This window comes from Protopterus annectens, chromosome 4.part1, assembly GCF_019279795.1.
Source record: "Protopterus annectens isolate FY-2018-M chromosome 4.part1, PAN1.0, whole genome shotgun sequence".
In the NCBI taxonomy this organism is placed as follows: domain Eukaryota; kingdom Metazoa; phylum Chordata; order Ceratodontiformes; family Protopteridae; genus Protopterus; species Protopterus annectens.
The window spans coordinates 147,648,449-147,672,164 of record NC_056734.1 but is presented as its reverse complement, the minus strand read 5'-3'; the positions used below and the strand labels follow the sequence as shown (position 1 = coordinate 147,672,164).

The 23,716-nt window shown below is 38.8% G+C and overlaps 1 protein-coding gene across 1 annotated transcript in view; it reads right to left on the bottom strand.

Moving 5' to 3' along the window:
• PLD1 (phospholipase D1) overlaps window positions 1-23,716 on the bottom strand; it is a 1,505,857-nt gene that overhangs the window by 576,364 nt on the left and 905,777 nt on the right. Inside the window, exons 17-18 of the mRNA XM_044070047.1 lie at window positions 5,398-5,526; window positions 65-183 (exon numbers count right to left, since the gene is read on the bottom strand). Coding sequence (XP_043925982.1) covers window positions 65-183; window positions 5,398-5,526 — 248 coding nt within the window. The remainder of the gene's footprint in view (window positions 1-64; window positions 184-5,397; window positions 5,527-23,716) is intronic.

The following is a 23,716-nucleotide window of genomic DNA, read 5'->3' as shown; positions in this document are numbered from 1 at the left end:
TTTAACTGGTTGTAAAGTATTATAAAACAGTCTTCTTAGAATTTCATTGGGATATAAAATTTACCTTTGTGAAATTCCAACGCTGAATGAAGTGCCGTGCAATATCACGTGCTGCCCTTCCATGCACAACAGCCCCTATATCGTGCCATGGCATTCGTGGTGTCTTGTACCTGTCAATAAAATCTGATCAATAAAAAAAAATGTTAGAAATGAGGACAATGTACTGTATAAAAATGCCAATACTCACTCTACTAGTACACAACCCACAAGACCCCCAATTAGGCAGAATGTCTGAAGGATCTGTCAATTACTTGGTTTTTACTAGGTTCCTGTGAATAAGACACCCAGCTGCTAAGAAGGCCTGGAGGGAGGGAGACAGAGTCATACAGACACAAATGATGTGGCTTGAGATAATCACAGGATCATCCTCTAGCAGAAAAAATGCTATAGGGATAATAAATCAACTGCAATTAAAATAATGGAATCTTTACCTGTGTAGATCTAAAATTTCCACTACAAAAATATCCATTCAACTAAGAAACATAGAAATGAACCTAAAGTCATTATGAGTCTACTGGCAACTTCTAAAGGAACAGTATACCTATTGTTAATATGTGCTGCACTGCTCTTCAGAGAGGTCACTTCTACGAGTTTTCTCATTTTATTCTCACACTTATACAAAAAAATCTTTAGGGGGAAAAACACACACACATACAAGCACATTATTAGAATCACAAAATAAATTGTGCCAGTATAGACCATTTGATTAAATATATAGCTGAATATATTCCAAAAAATGCAACATGTTGGCAAGACGTTTTCAATGAATCATTTCACAGCAAGCAAACATTGAAGAAGGTGGAACTATTATATGACAGACTCATTTTAAAAAAATAATACCAATAACCAGCCTCTCAGTCAAGCAAATTTATACCTCTTGGGCAAAATTTACTGGTTACAGATAAATCAACACAACAGAAGCTATCAGCAGTGAATACTGCTGTAAAAGAATAACATACCAAAGTGTATATGGCATGCCTAGGGTTAGTCTTGATACTTCAGCCACGGTATAAGTGTGCATGACATGAGGGTAGGTGATGCCTTAAACACAGTTCTCTTACTTCAAGTGGAGAACTGGATTTTGTGTAGTTTGTGTATGCATGTATGTGTGTATATATATATATATATATATATATATATATATATATATATATATATATATATATATATATATATATATAAATAAAATACAATGCATCTATTTATCTATCGATATCTATATCTATATATCTATCTATATCTATCTATATCTATATATCTATATCTATATATCTATATCTATATCTATATATCTATATCCATACATACACATATACACACACATCTATAACTATCTATGTAGCTATATCTATAACTATATATATATATATATATATATATATATATATATATATATCTATATCTATATATATATATGGATCTAGGACTTTTGATCGAAAGATCAAAAGCTCAAATCCACTACCACTGAACACACTAACAAAAGTGCTTTCATCGAAAAAGTGCTTTCGTTAATGTTAAAAAAACAAAACAAAACACAAAATCTACTTGAATTCAGAGGGGGCAAGCCCCCCTGCACCCCCCCCCCTCCTACTTTAATATTCTCACTTCGAGGCCACACTATAGTGGAAAAAAGTGAATTTTCCCTTACTGCACCGTAGTATGACTGGAACAACAAGCATACTTATGCGAAAGTGCTGCTTCGGTGAGCAGCACTTTCGCGCATGTATGCTCACCAATTTGGGATTCGATGAAAGATGCAATCGAGCATCTGTACAGATCCTATAAATATATATATATATATATATATATATATATATATATATATATATGCACATCACACACACGCACACACACACAAATCCCCTAGAAGATACACACAGTAAATCAAGGGTGCACATTACTAAAAATAGAAAAAAAGCATGACATCACATTTCAAAATATAAAGGTTAATTCTAAAGTTATTTTTATTGGGAAACCACTCACAGCAATGGCAACAGGAGCTTCTTTAGAACTCTGAAGAAGCTGCTGTTACCAGTGCCGTGGGCCTGTGTTCACTGTTGGTTCACAGAGGTACACTACTGTTTTTGGTAATGTTTAATGTGGCTGCAGTATGTGTGTTTAAGGGTTTGGTTTGGAATGTAGGACAGGAAGTTAGTGAATGGCAAAATTAGCTATGAATATGAAATTAGGAATGAGTACTGCAATCATCCTCACAGAAGACATACTTCAAACACAAACACAGACTTGTTCTTGGGCAAGGGAGTGAAAATTTCTGTTCATAATTTAAACTTTTTTTCATGAAGAAAATACAACATTAAACTGTAAGACAGGCATGTAGTGCAATTTACATAGGAACAAACCAATGCTTATTCCTGAAACTATTTAGAGGGTGAGAAACGGAGAGTGGAATAATGTAAAGTGCTGGGAGTCGATCATGGAAACAGACTATGATGTGCGCATGGGAGTCATGTTTGTTTGTAGCGGTATTGTCTTATGTTTTGCATAGATAAATGTGTCAACCCAGTCAGGGACATTCTGCAATATTCTAGACCATTAAGAGGTATGCATAGTGTATCTATCATATCTTGGCCAAGATACCTAAATGAGTAACTATTTTCACAGAAGCAAAGCACAGCATTTATACAATACGCATGAGTCTACCAGCAATACAGATACTATTGCATTAGTGTGATAGTGAAATGGGTTGTAACATTTTGAGAACTAGTGCCACGTGAAACAATAAAACTGATTAGATTGCAAAATATAATATGAGTGCATTTATACTGTTTTTATCCTGTCACAGCTGAAGCCAAGAAAAAACTCAACAGCAAGGCTCTAAAAAAAGCATGTCATGATTTAATACTTCCAGCTCTACTCGTTTACTTTTACATAACATGACATTGTGCTTTTTTTTGGGCAGGGGAGACTTTACTCTAGCACTTTTACATAACATGACATCATGATTTTTTTTTTGGGGGGGGGGGGGTTAACAGAATTTCAGCTAGGAAATAAATGATTACAACAAAGAAAACATAAAACTTACCGCTATGGTAAACAATACTCATGCACAATAAAGCAGAACACCTAAAGTATGACAAATCACTTTAAATATTTTTTTTCTGCATCACTGCCACAATGTAAAGTATGTCTGAATTTAGAGGTAGTGATTACAAAAGGAAACCATTTTCCTTTTGCAATCACTTTTTGTTTGAATGTTTTGGCGTTTTTTTTTTTTATTATTTTCAAAATACCAACATCTATCACCACTGTTTCAATGTTTTGAGTATTTCAATAAATCAACATATACTCCTCTGTGTGTATATATACATATGTGTATACACACCCACACACACACACACACACACACACACACACACACACACACACAAAAACATGCACAGAAGATGAATGCAGAATTCTACAAACATTTTGTGCAGATGACATGGTTACCCTGGTTGGCTATTGCAGAATGACTTAATTTAGCATAATATTTAAGAGTTATAAAATTATTAGGCTAAATTTAATGCAACCCTATGGTTGCAACATTGGCCTCTTGTCTAAGAAAACAAAAGTAACCACCTCCTGTCTTCAAATGAGACAGTAAGACTGCAATTAAATATAACAGCTTAAAATAAAAGTTATTTTGGTCCAGTACTGACAATAGCAAAACAAAAAGATAAACAATTTTGCCTTTATTAAGACATCATCAGATATAATTAAAAAAATTACCTGCATGCTATGTAAATACTTTTTTGCAACAGAAGCATTAAATGTGGGAAAGGATAATACGAAAGATAGAAAGTATGAAACGTTGGTCTGCCCAATTGAAAAGCTGCTCCAGGGTGGATCAGACCAACGGCATGTACTAAAAGATGGTCAAATCAAATATCAGCTCTTCTCAGCCAATGTATCTATGATAGGGAGAAGGGGATGAGCCAATGTTTGTAACCTAATGCAAGTCAAAACATATGGCAGTAGCTGAACAAACCATACCCTGATGGAAATGAGTTGAAACCAGTGGCCCCATTGTAAGTGGGTTCCTGATATCAACAGCTGATCAGAAGGTGATTAGCTGGACTAAAATGAGGGCTTTGCTGAACATCTTATGATGTAAATGGGAGCAGTGGTCTAAGAGTGAATGAGTTCCTGTAAGACAGCAACCAATCGGAAGGTGATTAGGAGTGCTAATAGGAGATAGTTCAAGGATTTCTTGGTCTCTTCTGATTGGTGATTTAATTTCTCCAAGACAGCAGCTAGTTGAGAGGCTGAGCATAACACAAGGTCACAGACCGTATCTGAAGTTTCAGCACACAGTTATTCAAATGTGAGAGAGAACAGGGAAGAAAAATAAAATAAATAAATAAATCAATAAGGTGGACAAAAGAATAATGTCTCCACGTGCCTGAATTTAGTTTCATACAGTGATTTTAAACCTTAACGTTCAAATGATAATCTATATGTGCAAATTAAAACAATAACATAATAAAAAATGCTTTCATCTTGGACTAGTGGGACTTCATGAAATCTGTTGCTAGAGGAGTACAGTATTGTAACATCTTACACTTATGCATGCAAAAAGTCCTAACTGCTAGGTAGCATTACCTAGTGGATTACAAAATTAATTTAATTGAATATATCCAGTGGCCTACATAAGGCGAATTAGTAGAATGATACTACATATACATTTGTGATTAATTTACAAACAAATGAAGCTACAAAACCTGAATAAAGACAGTGAAAAAATGCAAGAGTCCAGATTTTAGCAAACTCCAAAACCATTTCATGTCTAAACAAAATCCATTGAACAATGAGTTCACAATAAATTCTCCTTGTTTCTTTGAAAGAAACTGGTCAAGAGGAGTTTGAGCATTGTACAGAGCATGAACACCGCTGGCCTTTTCCACAGAGGAACAAGCTTCCTAACTGGGAAACCCAGCATTTTTTCTTATTTACTATCCTTTGTATTCTTCCCTCACCAGCACTTAATTCTTCTGTTCCAAAGTGTTTAAATACCAGGCAATTCATTGACAAGTTAGATCTGAAGAAGTCTTGATAAAGGAAACGCGTGCATCTTTTCATGGTGGTGTTTTCATTGCAGGACTGAAAGAAAGGCCAATTTCTTTGTAGAACAAGAAAAGAATACAACATGAAATTCTTTTACTACCTCTTAATTATTTATAAACTTTAAGAGGAAATAATGTTATGTTGTGATATGGCCATTGGGATAGTGTCATTCTGCAGCAGCAAATATTTAAGAGCAACACAAAACCCAACATTATTCAGGGCAGGAATCGTACGTCTTAAGGTGAGAAATTAGTTCACTTAGGCCAAGCTTACCAGCAAATGGTTTATCAAGCTGAATCCAATCTTTCAAAATAAAATTACAATAGTCTTTTCCATGCCAGAACTTGGTGTCTCCAATAAGCTCTCCAACATCTGTTACTAAGCTTCGAACGGAGCCTCTTTCTGTAGGGAACACAATGGAAAAAAGTATTACAATGCAGTTGTATGGTACTGCAAGTATAATAGCTGTTAGGCATTTTTCCTTTCAAAAAACCTGTCTGTACCAAGAAAGCAATTATTTACAACTGATGTGGTAAATGAAAAAGGGAGAAGTAGCAGAATTAAATTAATTATGCAAAATATATGAATGAATTTGTTTTGGTCCATCAAGAACCACTCATCAAAGATCCTTTCAATTGGATCCAGCCACCCATTTCCACTTACTCCCCATGGAGCCAGATGGTCCCTGCATATCCTTTTTTATTACAACTATCAGACACTACTAAACCCTAAATTATAGCACAAAAACATGAACAATTCCACTTGTCAGTTGTTTCTAACAAAGTTTTCAGTGAGTCAGTCTACCGGCCAGATAGCCACAAGAACAGTATCATATCAAGCTAGCCTATCACCTGAACATAATGTGGCACTAAAATTAATACACTGAAGCATGACATATATTGAATGAAATTTCAGCCACCCTTCACAAAAGTGATACATTTATTTATTTATTTGAGATTTAACCAGGTAAACAAATGGATCAAGGGTCACTTTTCAGCCATGGCCCAAGGACGTGAAGGCAAAGACAGCAATCAAACATGAAATGTAAGTCAACATCCAAGTGTATTTAAAACAGCTGTATAATAAAGGCCATGAGAGTAAAGAAAGTACTATAACAAATATAATTACAACTATTAATGTGTAAAACAGAGCTACTAAGGTGTAACATTGAGTATTCAACAAACCCAGCAAATAATAATAAATTAAATTAAAAAAGCAAAAATATATATTAATAAAAAAGTGGGGGAGGAATTTAGTCTACAGATTGACAACATAATATAACAAAGGACAATAAGACTACAACAATGGCAGAAAACCTTAGCAACTACTCAGTCATACATAACCGACTGAATCACTAATCACCACCACAAAGGTACTTGTATATATGCCTATCTCAATCTACTTACCAAAAGTAATAGAAATTATTCTTTCTCAAACCTTATGCATAACACAAGTATAGCACCCTTACCAGCATGCTTGTAAGAAAACTGTATTAACATGGGGGGGGGAGGCTATGCCCTTCCATTCTCCCTTACTTAAATATACCAACTCTATGATGACATTGTGGATAGTGCAGTGCAATATCCTATATTTTGCACTGTCAACCAAAACACTATCGGCCATGTCAAAGGTCAAATACTACAGTCAACTAAATGCATAGTTAATAATTTGCAACCACATATAACTATACATACATACGTGCCTATACACACCAACAAAACAAAAGTAAACACCACTCAGATGCAACAGGAAATTATTTCAAGTATACTGCCAGCATTATATTCCTTGCCCAGGCATCATGTCATGTGGCGCATAAACTACTGACCAGCCATTTCCCCATCAGCAAATGTTTCCAGTCGCAGCTTCAGTAAAACTGTAAAAGTGGTATTCCCCACACTCATGTTACTGAGGATAACCAGTGAGCTGTGATCTCAGTAACATCAGTACAAAGAAAAAGAATGAAGTGTCTACATAAACTTTAATGGATGCATTACCATGTGCAGAGATAAATCCATTAAACTCTATATCACTAAGGCAATGTCACTGACGATATATTAAATTTATTCAGGCTGTGGTTTTATGGGTTTTAGTAAAATGCTTACAAAGCTTTTTTATTTAAAAAAAACAGTCCTAGTAAATAAGGAATGTCAAGGGTAAAATGAACTGCAGCACTTAAATCACCAGATGCACTGGATGCACCTACAAAATGTGACAACACACTTCCACCATCAAGCAACTCCTCAAGAGGATTGTTTGCGTCTTTCGGCTTTTCCCGGTTATGGGTCGCCACAGCGGAACTCCAGTCTGCTAATGATTGGCAGTTGATTTTTACGTACCGGCTTGCCAGGCCTGACGCACAACCTTCAACGAAGGTGCACCCATTCACGCATGTCTACACACAGAAGACGCTCTAGCTGAGAATTACTGTGAGGCAACAACGCTACCGCAGCGGTGCTGCGGTAGCATTGTCACCTCATAGCAAGACGTTGTCCCGTTCGATTCTCAGCTAGAGCATCTTCTGTGGGGAGGCATACGTGAATGGGGCATGCCTTCGTTGAAGGTTGTGCATCAGGGCTGGTAACCCGGTACGTAAAAATCCACTACCAATCATCAGTAAACCGGAGTTCCGCTGTGGCGATCCCTAACCGGGAAAAGCCGAAAGACACAAACAATCAAAAAAACGTACTTCTTAGATCTGATATATCCCTTGAAAACCTGCCTCATTGTTTAATGCTAAACGGGCAATATCCTCTGTGAAGTTACAAAAGTATGCCCTGAATGTTTTATGGTAAAGCTAACTGAAAGTGGACACCCTCTGGAAAATAGCACACAATCTCCCAATTATTTTTTTTCCTGTTAACTGGGTATATGCATCAAACATATGATGCTCATTTTCAGTATAACCTGCAGCTGTAATATATTGGAAATCATGGAAACATTACATTGTAAAAACATAATGATAAACTTGCCTGCAACAAAACAGCAGTACAACAAAAGTATATGTAATATGATGATATTAAATGACACAACATGACACTCATTCACTCCAAACAGCACATCTACTGTAGACTGCAGTTTTACTGACCAGTTAACTTTTATTTCTGCAACTGGATGAACTGGAATTCAACACTGCAGTTCTACAATGCCTAAAAGCAGAGCCTAACTGGTGTCCACAAAAGGCTCCTGATCCTCAATAGCTTTTTACAAGTAAAACAAAATACACTTTCATAAAGCAAATATTTCTGTATACCAAATGGATGTAACTAAAACAATCTATAAAAAACAAATGCTTTATTTTATTAACTTACATCCATTTTCTCCATAAAATGGTAAGACTTTTAAACTTGAAAGGTACCACAGATGATCTCAACCATATCTAGCTGCTCAGATCTGCTACTGCAGAAAACATACTACACAAGCTCAGTGGTTCAGAAAGGATATCACATGACAGGCAGCTTTTTTTTCTTTACTTACTTCTTCACTGCTCCTTTAAACTAAAAATTGGATGACAATATTTTTCTCTGTGATCAGAGTAAACACTCTTGATTCAAACATAAGGGCTGTTGCACAGTAAAAAATGAACATGCACCAGTCTGTGACAGCTAGATACCCTGTTTGCATCCTTTTCTCCTCCTATATATAATGACTGGCATGCATTGTCCAAACTCTGGATATCTTCACTGTAACCTGCCAAACTTCTCAGGCTTCGTAAGCACTAGCCACTGCCATTTTCTTGTTAAACCTGCAGCTCCTTTCTCAAACAATGCTGCACTGGTTCAGATCATTATTAAACAGTATTTTAGGCCGATCTCCAAGCCTTTGTTCTGATACCAGATCTACTAGTTCACTGTGGGAACAATGGTGTTAATATGGAACATTTGATCACTGATATAGGTTGCACAGTAAGACCAGAGATCCAAAACATAGCAGACGTCATATAAAGACTGACTGATGAAAAGGTGCTCTTCTAACAGGAGTGAGCAGGAATAGGACATTTTGAGCAGGAAAAGGACATTCTGTTGCACTAACAGGAGTGAGCAGGAATAGGACATTCTGGTGCACTACTAACAGTAGTGAGCATGACTAGGACATTCTGGTGCACTACTAACAGGAGTGAGCAGGAACAGGACATTCTGGTGCACTACTAACAGAAGTGAGCATGAACAAGGAGGCATTGGTGCACCATTAACGAAGAGCAGGCATTCTGGTGCACTACTAACAGGAATGAGCATGAACAGGACATTCTGGTGCACTACTAGACATGTAGCATGCATAGATGTGTTGGACACAGAATGCCATGTACATTAGATGGGTGAAAGTTGGTGCTTGTTCCACCATGAACCTTACTGTCAATGACAAGGAATGCATTAGTGGGGGTACTCAAAGTACAGCCCCCATACATAGTGCCGAGGACTGCCCAAAGGAAACTGATTTTGGCGAATCATATTTTACTTGCCAAGTGTAATTTAACCAACTTCAACAAATGATCCATAAGTCAACTATCATACCTGTGAATGCACACTGAATGCGAATGAGATGACCACTGTCTGGGATAAGCAGGGCCAAGTACACCAAAAACATTAAGTACTGCATGACTCCATTTGATGGTAAGATGGCACACTTTTTGTCAGCTAGACAGCTCCCCCCAACCCCTATATCACACCCTACACTCACACATACATGAAGAAAAGAAGTGATGGTAGAAGGTAGCCTTTATGGTAGAGACCAGGGGACCTGTAAATTAGCCGAAGTTGTGTTGTTAAATGGGTAGGTAGTCAATTGGCAAAGGATGGGTACATTAAAACAATAGTTCTGCCCATGTTCAAAGTACATTGCATACAACTGCACAGGGATTACTATAGAAATTGTCTTCTTCTCCTCTGTAAATGCAAGTAGAATAAGACTCCAAAGCAAACAGCCATATTAGAGCACAAGAAAAGAGTTAGCTGATGCAAAATCCTTCATAATCTTAATGCTTTTGGTACTCATACTTAGGGATTCTCTAATAATCTGGTTTTGAAAGCCACCTCTCAACAGCACCATTTCATATAAATCTACACCTTGAGCTGAACTTCATTTGGCAGTGTGAAGCTACTAAGAATGCACCGTCAGTTTTATACAGAAGCCTCTGCTACACTGGCATTTCTCAATCTCTACCCTAAATGGATAAGCTAATCACAACTACCTACCTGTGAACTGCAAGGGACTTCAACATCTCTTCCTAGTTAAAGGAGCCATTTCAAAAGGAGAAGATGGCAAAGCATGACTTATGCTCAAACATATACCCAGTATGAAGTTTAGTACTGAAGAAACATCATTTCCAGGTTTATTATCGCCTCTATGACTATTATTTGCAGCTTCACTACCACATACGGCAGTATTCCACAGGCCTGGCTCACCTCTTGGATAAGAAGAATTCTGTGAAGGAATGGTTCCTACATGACTTAATGACTTGAAATTATTATAGGCAAGACAGATAGCTACTCAGCAATCTGTCTTCTGCAGCCATTCTCCTGTTACTTGACAGAGACACAGCAAATAATCCTGCATGTCATACCAGTGTTCTCTTCCACCAGGCAAACAATGATAAGTCACAGAGCACTGCACAAAACTTGTTAGAAACAATAGTACGATGATCTGATAGCCAAAATAAGTTGACACAAACAGTATACTCTGAATTCTACACTCCTAAATCTCAGGATGTAGATATACAGTCAGTCAGTAAAACATTACAAGTTTCTTGTTTAACTTTCAGAGTATGAAAATATTTTAAATTCCCAGATCAGGCTGAAAGTTAATATGCATACAGGAAACTCGCATGCCTCTACTCATGAACCTAAAATACCCATCAGTTGTTCTAGTGTGTGATCTTGACAACTGGAATGAAAGGTACAGCAGGCATTGTGAAACTTAAGGCCTTATATATTCGCTGGTTGCAGGAACAAGATACTCGTAACCCTTCATCCACTTGACTATAAAAAGCTTGAAACAGCACAGAAAGTAGGCTCTCCTAGTACTGGTCTACATGACTGGAAGTAAATACATTCATATACATGGGTAACATCCAGAAAGCACAAAGGAAAAAGGAACAGAACCAGAGGGACCTTTACATACAAGAACCGTTATGGGTGCCTTTAATACTGGTGAACAGATAGCGGTCATACTAACACAAATCTGACAACTGTCACTCAGACATACATGTCCTAGTACATCCAATCATACTATGCCATAATAAGGGCACAGCTCTTCTCACTACACACTACAGTGCCAAGCACAGGCATAAATCTATCACACCCATAGCTAATGGGAGCCTAGTACTTACCTATGAGCATACAATCTGAGCTCCATCTCACACCACAAGCTAAGTGCAAACAAAAGTAAAACATCAGGCACAATGGAGCTTTCTGTAAAGCTCTAAGGAGAATAACAAATACCAGTGGCCCCAGCAAGCTAATAAACGGTATTGAGGAAGATAATGGTAGCAGAAAAATGTGAGCATCTGAGCAAAGAAAAATGACATGCCCAACACGGAGGTATTAGAGGAAAATAATAGATTCCCACAAGGGCGTTGTCATGCCCAACACCACAGAAAGAGGGCTTTCGCATAGCTGGAGACTCTATTAAACTATAATGCCCACCATGAAGGGCAGTAAAATGAGGCATCTTAAGTGTATTTCTTGCATTACTAGCATATGCATATTTTTATGTTTTTATGTAAATTAGCTCCTCTGTTTCAAAACTGATGTAGGATGTGCAATTTAAGTATTTTACATCCACAAGGATACATTATCTAAGTATTTAATAATGTCCATAACTTCCACACAGTTATATACATTTTATATATATATATATATATATATATATATATATATATATATATATATATATATATATATATATATATATATATATATATATATATATATATATATATATATATATATATATATATATATATATATATATACACATACACACACACAAACACACATACAGATGCAGAAGAGAGTCTCTTTCGCATATACTGAATGCACACATGCATGTAAGACATGTATAAACACTGAAGCACACATTCTCCCAAATGTGCCCAGCAATCACGGCCACTTTCTTAACTGAATACATTCTCAGATGTCTCATTGTGATCAAATAAAACCATATATTGAAAGGCACTACAACGCCCTGCCATACCTCAGAAATGTTCCTGCTTTTGCTGAATGTTTCCTATTTTACCTCATGTTTTGGCTCTGCCCATCGGAAAAGTTTGATTTTCTGTTAAATCACTGATGGTTACAGTCAGTCCATCAACCCAGACATTGCAGTCTCATATTTTATATTGTTCAGAAAAAGAACATGGATGGAAAACCTCTTGCTTATTTAGTGAATTACTGTTCTACATTTAAAAACATGTCCCTGAGTTTAGGTCCTTGCCCCTCCATTACAGCTGGCTTTGTCCCAAATTCTTTAGAAAAGAGCACATGGAAAAACAGACCCATCCACCCACACATATATTGCATCATTTTTTCTTTACTTTTCCCACATTTACTAAAAGCAGCCTTTTAAACTGCAGGTAGCTAGGTAAAGTAAAAAGGCACATCCTTGTAAATACTGTTGCCATTGTTTTTGTTACATGAATTATTAGTTTTTGTTTTATTTGTTTTTTCTCAAACTTGCTAAATTGCAAGGGTAAACAAGATGGCAGCCGTTTGCCTTTTTTCTTCTCTTCAGTCTGTGCTTCACTGTGGCTTAACATGCTGCTATAAAATGGTAGACTATTTTTTACTGGGTGACACCTGTACATTAATATACTTTTGGAGGAAGTTCATACTCCAACAAGATTATACCTACAGTTCAGTCCATTTTTTAAAACCCAATAAATAATGCCATCCCTTTTAATAACATTTATCTCTGTACATTTTATAAGTGAGAGTGCATATCCAGCAATGAATTAGCATCCTATTCATAACAGTTTTTTCCACAAGCTCAAAGTAAAATACATGCATACTATGCAACCTGACTATCTCGGATTATAAAATTATATCCATATTATTTTCATGGTAATCCTTAGATATGTATGCTGTTTATAACCTTTAAATGGAAATGTATACTTATTTTGCTATACAGGCTGTAAAAGCCGCATCTATGGGAGAAAGATTTCAGCCATACTAAACGAGAACACACCAATCAGTTAATATGATGGTTAAGACAGCAACAGTAGAGTTACGAGTATGTGTCAATACACTGTGATATGGACTTCAAAAGAATTTTGTCCATCTGCAAGTGGACAAATGGCTCAGTCCTCACAATCACAGAAATTTGCCTTTATTAACATTCTCTGCACCAAAGTAAAAAGTTGTGCTCCTGTCTCTAAACTAAAGTGCCCCGCCCCCCATTCCCAGTTGAACTAGCTTTCCCTGAAATAAGATCAAGTAAGATTTGAGAGAGAGGGCAGAAAAGGTGATCCACTTTTGGAGTCCATCTTAAATATCAATATATGGCCGAACTCACATATTGTTACATTTTTCTTACATAGAACAAATTGAACTTTGTCTTAACCTGTAGGACAAAATTATGTGCAGTTTATAAACAATATCCACAAAAATGCAAATTATGGTGCAAAAAGTGAATGGTTTGCAGTTTCACGGCCATGAGGGTAGCCCTTCTAAAAAGAACTACAATACACATCCAGATTATGTTTCATCAATATATATATATATATATATATATATATATATATATATATATATATATATATATCTACTGGTAATGGAGACAAAGCAGACTATCTCAGCAAAGAATGGTAATGCTAGAAAACTACAGAAACCATTGTCATTTTTTTCTGTTTGTCCACAGACATTGTAACAACTGATCAAAAGGCTGCTGAGGCGTGGGGAAGGCAGAAGATGCCAACTGTCATCAATTTTCTCTTGAAAAATTCTAGTGCTGCTTTTCACTGCATCACCATTTCTACAAAAAAAAGGGGTTCAAAAGACATCTATCCTATAGCTAAAAGCCCTTTAATAATTTACAATGATAATGTTCTTTTTGACATCAGCATATACTGTGCTTAATCACTGCCTGCATCATTGGTTACTGGCTCATTACCCAATCAAATGAAAGAAGGCAAGCCACCAGTCAGATCTGAAGTTTTTCACTCTCAAAAGGGACAGCCAGGCAGCTGACAGTGTGTGTATTCAAAAACATGAAAATATATCCTAATTTAAACTTCATGAAAAAGGTCCAGAAGATAGAAAGACTTATTAAACAGAAAATTAAGAATATCTGAGGAGAAACATAGGTTAAACCCTTCTCAGGACTGGCTCCAAATTCAGCCTGGAAAGAGCTCTTTATAAATAAAAGTCCAGAAGTAAAACAAATTCATACATACAAACTGCTGTTAGAAGCAGATACCATCTCTGAAATCTGACCATGCTGTGCAGCTACCACTATGTCATTGCTTTTTTCTAATACCTCTTACCCCAACCCTTAAATCTATTTCAAGCTCTCCCAAACGTACCCATAGTCTCACTGCTCTGTAACTGATGCACCCTGTCCTCTCTAAATCCTTCCTCACCAGCTCTATTACTTCAACCCACATCTCAAGATCTGCTGCACCATAATTATGTCCCATCTATACCGCCAAGCTTTTTCTAGCATATATTCTTAATGTAATTACAATAGAACAACAATGTAACAATGTTCCACTTATGACTACATCTCCTATCTACCACCATTATCCCAACACAAATACATTTTTCATTATTCAGGCTCTGCCCATATTGTTGCTGCCTTTTTAAATCTAAAACATTATACATAATATATGCAGTAAACTCTCAGTTTCAGTTATCAGGCACCCATGGGGACTGGTAGATGCCAGATAACTGTAGTTTCTGGTTGCGTGAGAGTTACTATTAAAAACAGGCCTGACCAGTACTGTACCCTATACTATTTGTTTGGTTTGACTTGTTCTCATTTTGGGGAGAGAGAATTTACTCCTAGCTTCTTTTCTAAAACACTAAAAATGCAAGGTATGTTTCTGTGGGGGGACAAAGTGCAACCCAAGAAAATTGCACTGTATTTCATCAATATTTTTTGCTGGTTGCTTAAGTTCTGGTTAACTGAGAGTTTACTGTATAACTCAACTACACACTGCTAAATCCGCAAATATATATTCACTGCTACAGCTGCAAATACATCTCCAGTCCTGTAACAGCATTTTCAGATTATATTCATACTGTCATTACTGTTGATTACTTTGCTCTTATATCTCTATTAAAACTCTGGCTGGGCCTAAAATTGGTCCACTGAGATCGGTGCCCTACCCCAATAAACAAACAAACAAATGTATTTAAATTCCACATTTCAGTTACTACCTACAACATTCTTAGGTATCACCTTTAGTGAGAATCTGCCTGTCCTTGCATGTTCTGAAAAATTGCACACAGCACTCTAGCACTGCTGTGTGGATTGGAAATAAGACAGCCATCTGCCTGCAACCTAACCCTCATTGGATGTAGCCCAACATCTTGTTGATATTCACTGCAGCCTTCTCACGCTGTATCTGGTGCTTCCTATACAGGGATTATCATCATCATTATTATTTTTGGAGCTCCTTGGCATTGCTACTTTGCCATCATCTGTTAGGTACCAGCTCCAATTTCTCCTACATCACTCCTGCTGCCACCTCCTCCATGTGAGGCTGCCTTGGCTGAGTGGGAAGGAGAATTAGATCAAGCATTGATTGGAGGAGGGGAGTTGGGGTAACCCACAGAATCGCATATCCCCCATGTCGGTGTTTTTCTTTTTAAGCCCCATCCCTTCTGACTTACTGGGCTGACATCACAGGAGGGTCTGCAATGGTGTAAGGGAACCAGTCTCACTTACATGGTGACATGTTCCCCATGTTGTCTGTCCCCAACACAGCAAACAAAACTATACAGCTCTAGTATCACCAGCAGCCAACATATGCCTCATTTGTGGGGCCTCAGCTCCCCCCTGTATCCTCCCCCAAGTAAAGACAAGCAAGCTGAGTCTCAACATTTCTTTCCTACCACATGCTGAACCCAGCAGTTGCCCAAGCTGCTCCTTAAACCCAGGTCATCTAGGTCACAATTAGGCCTTCACTCCTCTGTGCTACTAGAGCGGCTCATTGAGGAATTAACACTACTCGCTGGTTCTTTTCCCATAATGTTATTGAGGAATTAACACTACTCACTGGTTCTTTTCCCAAGTCTCTATCACGACCTCGAACGGGATAATGCCGAACACCTATTCATCGACACATATATGTCGAATCCCTGTTAAATGAACAGCCAGATCACAGAGTTTTTTTCCTAGGGAAAAAAACAGTTGGTTGTTGCTGTGGATCCATCCTTTTCAACACTGTAGTGCAATCTCGGAGTTAGTACAATTACAGGTTTCAAAGGTAAAAATATTACTTCTAGTTCCAGGCCAACTTCTGAGATAAGTATTTTTCACAGAGAAATGTTAAATTCTGTTGCTATCTGTTTAGCCTGGGAACTAGAAGCAGGTGTCAAATAATGATGTAATCTGAGATAACCCAGCATTAATGTTTGATGTAATTTAAAAACTCTCTCTCAGAGAAAGTCTGTGCATTTTGTATCTTGTCTTGGATCTGAACATATCCATCTTCAGTACTTCTCATCTGTATTTGCTTTGATCTGTAAGTAAGACTTAGATTACAATGATTTCTCTTAGAGATAGATGGGAACTTAGTTTAGTTTGCTGTATTTATGCAAGACTGTCCTGCAATGTTGTTTTAAAATATTTCCTTTGATTCGTGACTCTGTTGTTACTGTGTTGAGTTATTGAGTATTGTCTTGTGCTTTTATTATTAAATATATTTAAACCTTTTAATTGTGGCTGGTTTGTTTAGAGATATTTAAGCTCTTAGAGTACTTGCATATGGCATTGGTGACACTGCATAGGCCACTCTTGAATAGCCTTATTCTTGGTCACACTTACCAATTGGATAATACTAACATTACACAGTAGAATTTGTCATCCTTTGGGAAAGGCCTTATATTAGGTGATAAAGAGCTGGTTGGTAGCAGTGATAATTACCTTTTAGTCTGGGCAGAAGGGGGCATAGCTAGTGAACCTGTGCCAGTCTTCTCCAGACGGCATTGTGTGCCTGTAAATAAATCAAATCTCAAAAGTGTGTGTGTGTGTGTGTGTGTGTGTGTGTGTGTATATATATATATATATATATATATATATATATATATATATATATATATATTTGCGTGTGTGTGTGTGAGCTAGTTGGGCAGGGACACGAAGCACTGGTTGGAAAGAGGGTGCTGGAGGTTTTGGCTTGACCAATCGGCTGAGATCTTAACCCTATAGCTGTGACAGTGTAGAGTCTTATTGTTGATCTGGAGAAACTAGCCCCAGACTGACTGTGATCTCTGTGTGCTCTTAAGGGAAATTGCACGTTACTGTTTGTGTAATTGTCATCCTCCCAATCTGCACATCCCTCACTGGTGCTATTGGTGAGGATTGAGGCTCCTTGATTACTGGGCCAGTGTAGGGGTGTCACAGTAAAATTTTACACAACTACACTATGTCCTTCCATATCACTGTTGCAATAGTCATAACAGAAGGGAGAGTACTGAAGCTACTATGAATAATGGGAGGAAGAAGGCAAACAGGAGCCCCCCCAATAAACCATGCAGGATGGCCCTGACAAATCCTGCCCTGGTTCTGGAAATGATATTAAACCTGTAATGTTTTTGGACAGATGACTAATAAGCAGCTTCCAGGATAGATGGAGTATCTAAATATTTCAAGAAATTTCCAGAAGAGGCAACTGCCCCATAGAATGTGCTCATATTGAAGCAGGCAGCTGTTTGCCATGATGAGTAAAAAAAAAAAGAAATGGCCGTAGAAATCCAGGAGGAGATGGTTTGCTTACACTCTGGCAAACTCAATGTTCTGGAATGCAAAAACAAAACTGCTCAGATTTCTGGACATCTTTTGTTTTATTCAAGTAATACCAAAGACATCTAATGTAGATTCAATTTGTGAAGAATCTTCTCACAGCTGATTGTGTAGAAGAAAAAAGGAAGGAAGCTGGACAGATTGATTAGACAAAACTAATTGATCACCTTGGGTATAAAAGAAGGATTAGTAGACAGACACACCCTGTCCCTGTGAAAAAACAAAAAGGGAGGAAATGTCACAGCTTGAAGTTCAGACGCTATACTGGCTGCAGTAAGGGCAACTAATGAAACAGTCTTCTAGGTACAATGTTGTAAAGAATAAGTAGGCTCCATGATGGAAGAATAGGTTTTCTGGGGGCCTGCTTAGAAGGATACCTTTAAGAAATTGTTTGACCTCAAAACAAGAGGCCAAAGGAGAGTTCAAGGGAAGACAAGCAGAGAATGCTGACAAGTGAGCTTCAACAGAAGAATATACCAAGCTAGGACAAACCAGTTCACACAAGTAAGAAAGGAACAAAGGGAACCCTGACTGAAAGAGGATCCTGGTGATACTTAAAACACCAGATAGAAAATCCTTACCATTTAGCTATATAGTATTTTCTGGTGGTGGCTTTCCTGGCCTCCTGCAGCAGCCAAAGCACATCTTCAGAAAACTGGTGTCTGAATGGGATCAAAATCCTATCACATAATGTCAACTGAATAGTGGACAAGTGAGGGTGAATGACAGATCCCTTGTCTTGTGTGAGAAGAGCCATCCGTGAGATAACATGTGATGATTGTCTCTGGCCAGGTGAAAGAGGGGAAACAAATGCTGCCTGGGTCAAAAGGGAGGCACCAACAAGGTTCTTGGAGTCTCCTTTCTGATACTGTGTAGGATCCTGGGAAGTAGAGAAAGAGGAGGGTAGGTAGACATACAGAAACACCCTCTTCAAGCAAAGACATGGCATCCACCTTCCAAGTCAGAAGACGTAGGACTCAAACAGAAGGAAGGAAGTTGCCTGTTCAGAGAAGAGGCAAAAAGATCCACTTGAGAAATACCCCATCAGTGTACTATTTCTAGAAATACTTATCTACGAGACATCCATGTGTGAAGCGGTACCCTGGACATGCTCAAGAAATCTGCCACAAGTTTTGTTATGAAGGAAGGTAAACAACAGCCAAGGCCTGAAGGGCTAGTCTGCAAAAAAAGACAGGACTTTGTGCTGCAGTTTGCTGAAGAACCACATGACTGTGGTGTTGTCAGTAAAGATCTTTAAAGGGCCTGGAGGCCAAAGAGAGTGGAAGGCCTGAAAGGCAAGAATGAGCACCCTCATTTATTTTAGGTTGATATGGGCTGACCTCTGATGAACTGTTCACAGACTCTGAACCCTCAGACTGTTGGAAGAGGCTCATCCCCCCAGATCAGAAGTGTCTATGAACAGTTCCTGAATAGGGGTAGGAATCTGAAAAGGTAGTCCTGGACTGAGAGAGAGACAGTACGGTCATATACATGTATCATAATTGTGGATGTTTGAGTGTATTCACTGTTGCAGTCATAACTGATGGGGATTTCCTACCGCGGAAGCCCTTGGTTGGCCTGACTACCATTGAATTTTCTCCACCTTTTGAGCCCGGTGGACCGACGTCAAGACATCTGGGTATAAAGGGAGTCTGCGGGTGCCATAACCTCAGTGCTTTTCTTGCCCCAACAGAGCAAAGTCCTTCTAACAGGTCCCTAAAGCCAGAAGTATAAGCTCAAACTCCAAAGTATGTAACAGAGGAAGAGATAACAACCTGGAGATAGAGAGGAGAATATCCAAACCAATCATATGAGTCAAGAGGGAAAGAGGGAAGGAAGGAATGCTGCAACAGCGAATACACTCAGACTTCAACATTTATCGTAAGTGTACACAACTGTACTACATACTTGTTTCACTGATGCAGTCATAAATTAAAGACCACCAAAGCTGAAAGGAGGGTTGAAGGAAACATTTATGGAGAAGAAAGTATGCTCTGCAGGATGGCAGTTGAAAACCATGCCCTGGTCTTGAAGGTTGGAAGGGGATAATGTTTACTGAAGGTATGCAAAGAGGACCAGGTAGCAGCTTCCAAAATGTCCTTCGTGGCCACCCCTTTAAGAAAAGCTGTAGATGAAGTAGTTAGTCATAGTGGTGTGTGACCTCAGAGGATCTAGAGACTTCTTTCTGTGGTGGCTGTAGCAAAAGAGGATGCAGTGGGAGTTCCATCTGGAGAAGATTTGTTTAGAAACTGGTCTCCCCTCAGAGCTACAAGCAACGGCCACAAAAAGCTGGTCAAACGTCCTGACATTCTTTGGTCAGTCTAAGGAGTAATGCAGTTGCCTATGCACATTCAAGGTGTGGAGGATTCTTTCTCCCTTGTTTTGAGGATTAGGAAAGAAGATAGGCAAGTGGAAAGGTTTGGTTTAAAGATATCTCTGAAACCACTTTAAGCATAAATGAGGGGACAGTCTTAAGAGATTCTGTAAGGGTGGAAGGTTATGAAGGGTTCCACACACACAAAAGCCTGAACCTCCAAAACCTTTTTAGCTGAAGTAATGGCTAGCAGGAAGACTGTCTTCCAGGTCAGGAATCTGATATCTGCAGAGGCAGCTAGCTCGAATGGTGAGAGGGTGCTCTTCTCCAGACTGAAACTGAGATCTCACGAGGGAACAGGAGGTTTCCTTGGGGGTCTATTGTGGATAACCCCTCTCAGGAAAAGTTTCATGAGTTTGGGATGGGACAGTGGGTTGAGCAGGTAGATAAGCTGAAACTGCTGAAGCATCTCTTTTAACAGAGAAATAACAAAGCCATGTGTCAAAAAGTTCTGGTATGTATGAAATGATTAAAGGCATCTGAGTATGAAGAGGGCTCTGTCTCTTTTGTCTGCACCATATAGTGAATGTCTGCCATTTAGTGGAGTAAGATTTTCTTTTGGAAGGTCTCTTCACTTATTTTGGAATATCCAGCACTTGTTTGTCAAGGGGTTCCTCTCTTTAGGGGGTGAAGGTATCATCCAAGCTTTCAGTTTGAGTGTTCAAGTTGGGTTGTATGATGGTGCCCTTGTTCTGTGTTAATAGGTCCACTCATTGAGGCAGCAGCCATGATTCTTTCTTGCTTAGACTGAGCATTAGAGGATATCAGTGCTGCCTTGGCCAGTCTGGGACTGCTAGAATGACTCTCGGGCCTTCTTCCCTTTTCTTCAGCAGTGCTCTGAGGAGCAAAGATATTGGAGGGGAAGGCACAGAGGAATAGGCCTGCCAAGGTAAGAAGGCATCTGTCTTCTAGGCTGACCTTGTTTTTATCCTTGAGCAAAACTTTTTTTTTCAAGTGAGCATTTTCTTTGGTGGCAAAAGGACTATTTCTTGCACATCTGATTCTTTGTTCTGAGAAAAATTTTCTCGATGCAGTTGCCACTCATGAGGTTCTGACAGGGTCCTGCCAGTTGACTGATTTCTCCTGGTAGGTACCATGCTACAAGGTGCAGATCTAGGGAGTTGCTCTTTCCCACAGGTCCATTGTTAGGCGACAAAGTGGGTAAGAGTTGAGTCCCCCCTTGCTTATGTACCACATAACCATGGTAGTCTCTCTTCACTAGGAATACCCCTGGCTTCAATTGATCTTTGAAGGCAATCAGATGTTTTTGGACTACTTGAACTGACATCTACCCTGAGTCTGTAAGTTATTGTAGTGGGCCCCCAGACTATCTCAAAGGCATCTGTAGCCAGTGTTTGGTACTGGAGGATGAACCTGAAGGGAATTCCCTGGTATAGGGAGCATGCTCAGGCCTACCAGGCAAACTCCTCTCAAGACTAGGAAGAACCTTTACCCTGAAGTTGAGGGATTGAGAATGTTAACACCACACATTTCTGAGGAACCACTGCAGCTTCCTCCTATGCAGTCTCTCCAATTGGATCATGAGGATGCAAGAAGCCATGTCACCCAAGGTTCCAAGGAACTCTCTGGCTGTGAGGCAGTTCCTGAAAAGAACCTTTGGAAGTACAGAGCTAGAAAGGTCAGCTTGTGTGGAAGAAGAAAGGCTTTCTGAAGTGAGGAGTCAAGCAAAGCCCCCAGAAACACAATCCTGTTTGTATGGATGGTTTGGGACTTTTGGGTGTTGATGGTGAAGTCCAGTGCAGTCAGGACCCCTTGTGTGTAAAGTAGATCTGCTGTGAGTTTTTTTAGATCTGTTGCCAGAATTAAGAAGTCGTCCAAGTAGGAGTAAATCTAAATGCCCTTTGACTAGCAAAAGGCAATCACTGGGGCCAAGCATTTTGTGTAAACCCTGGGTGCAGTAGACTAGCCAAAGGGCACAGAGCAAAACTGATAGTGCTTCACACCTGCTCTGAAGCATAACAACATCCTGTAAGAATTTTCTACAGGGATGTGGAGGTATGCATCCTTTAGATCTAAGGTTACCATGTAAGCCTTTGATTGGATCATGGGCAGCAATTTTTGAAGGGTTAGCATTTTGAATTTTGGTACCTGAAAATATCTGTTGAGCCTTGACAGGTCTAGAATTAGTCCCCAGGTACCTTCTTTTCTGGGGACAAGGACAGTCTTGAGCAAAATCATTTTCCTTTTAATGAGATAGGTACTTGCTTCAGGAACTTATTTGATTTAAGGCCTCTGTTGGTTTTGTGGAATATTTGGGAAACCTGATCAAATTAGAGGCTGTTTGAAGTGGAGTTTGTAACCTCTTTGGTATGACTTTCAATATCCACTGAGCCTTAGTTAAGAGAGTCCAATTCTTTAAGTAGTAAGACAGCCATTCTCCTAGCCAGAGAGGGGGAGGGGAGGGAATGCCATGGGAGAGTTATGATTGTTCCCTTCCGGTTCCCTGCAGGTGAAATCCACAGGCCTACTGCAGTCAGCTTGCTACTGTCTGGGACTCTATTGCTCCTATATATATGCTTACTGGGAGACCAGAAAGAACCAGTGTTTGGTAGGGTAATTGCAACTGAAGTGAGAAGGCTGAACATGATGAAAGTCCTTGAGCATTTGCATGGAACTGGCCTTATCCTGCTTCTTAAGTATAGCTTCAGCCTTGGGATCAAAAAGGAAATCTGTCCAAAGGAGCATCCAAGAGACTGAATTTCACATGTTCAGGAAGGAATTATTACCTCAGCCAGGCTTGTCTTCTTATAATGGATACTGTAGCTGCTGCCTAGTGGAAGCTTCCAGAGCATCACAACCACAGTGGAAGGAGTGCTTGGCTACTTGAGAGCAAGAATTGCACAAGTCCAGCAGTTTCTTGGAGAGTACCTTATTTTTAGTCCCCACCAGTTTTTGCTTAATCTGATCGAAAATGGTTTCTTGATGCTTCACAACATGAAACTTGCAATTGAAAGCCCTCTTTTTTTTAAACAAGAAAAATCTTTATTAAATTATCATGTATGGCATAGACAATCTTACATTTATATAAATGAAAGTAAACGATACAGACACGATTTCAGTTGCAAACTAGGGTACCACAGGTGTAGACTTTTTTTCTGAACTGGTTCAAGGCTCTGCTTTCTTTGTCAGTTAGAAGTGGATTTTGGGAAGTACTGGCTTTAGCTCCATTAGGATCCCGTGTCTTCACCTTCCAGAAGCTGCTAGAGTACACCTCTGATGCCTTGTTCTTTGCTATTG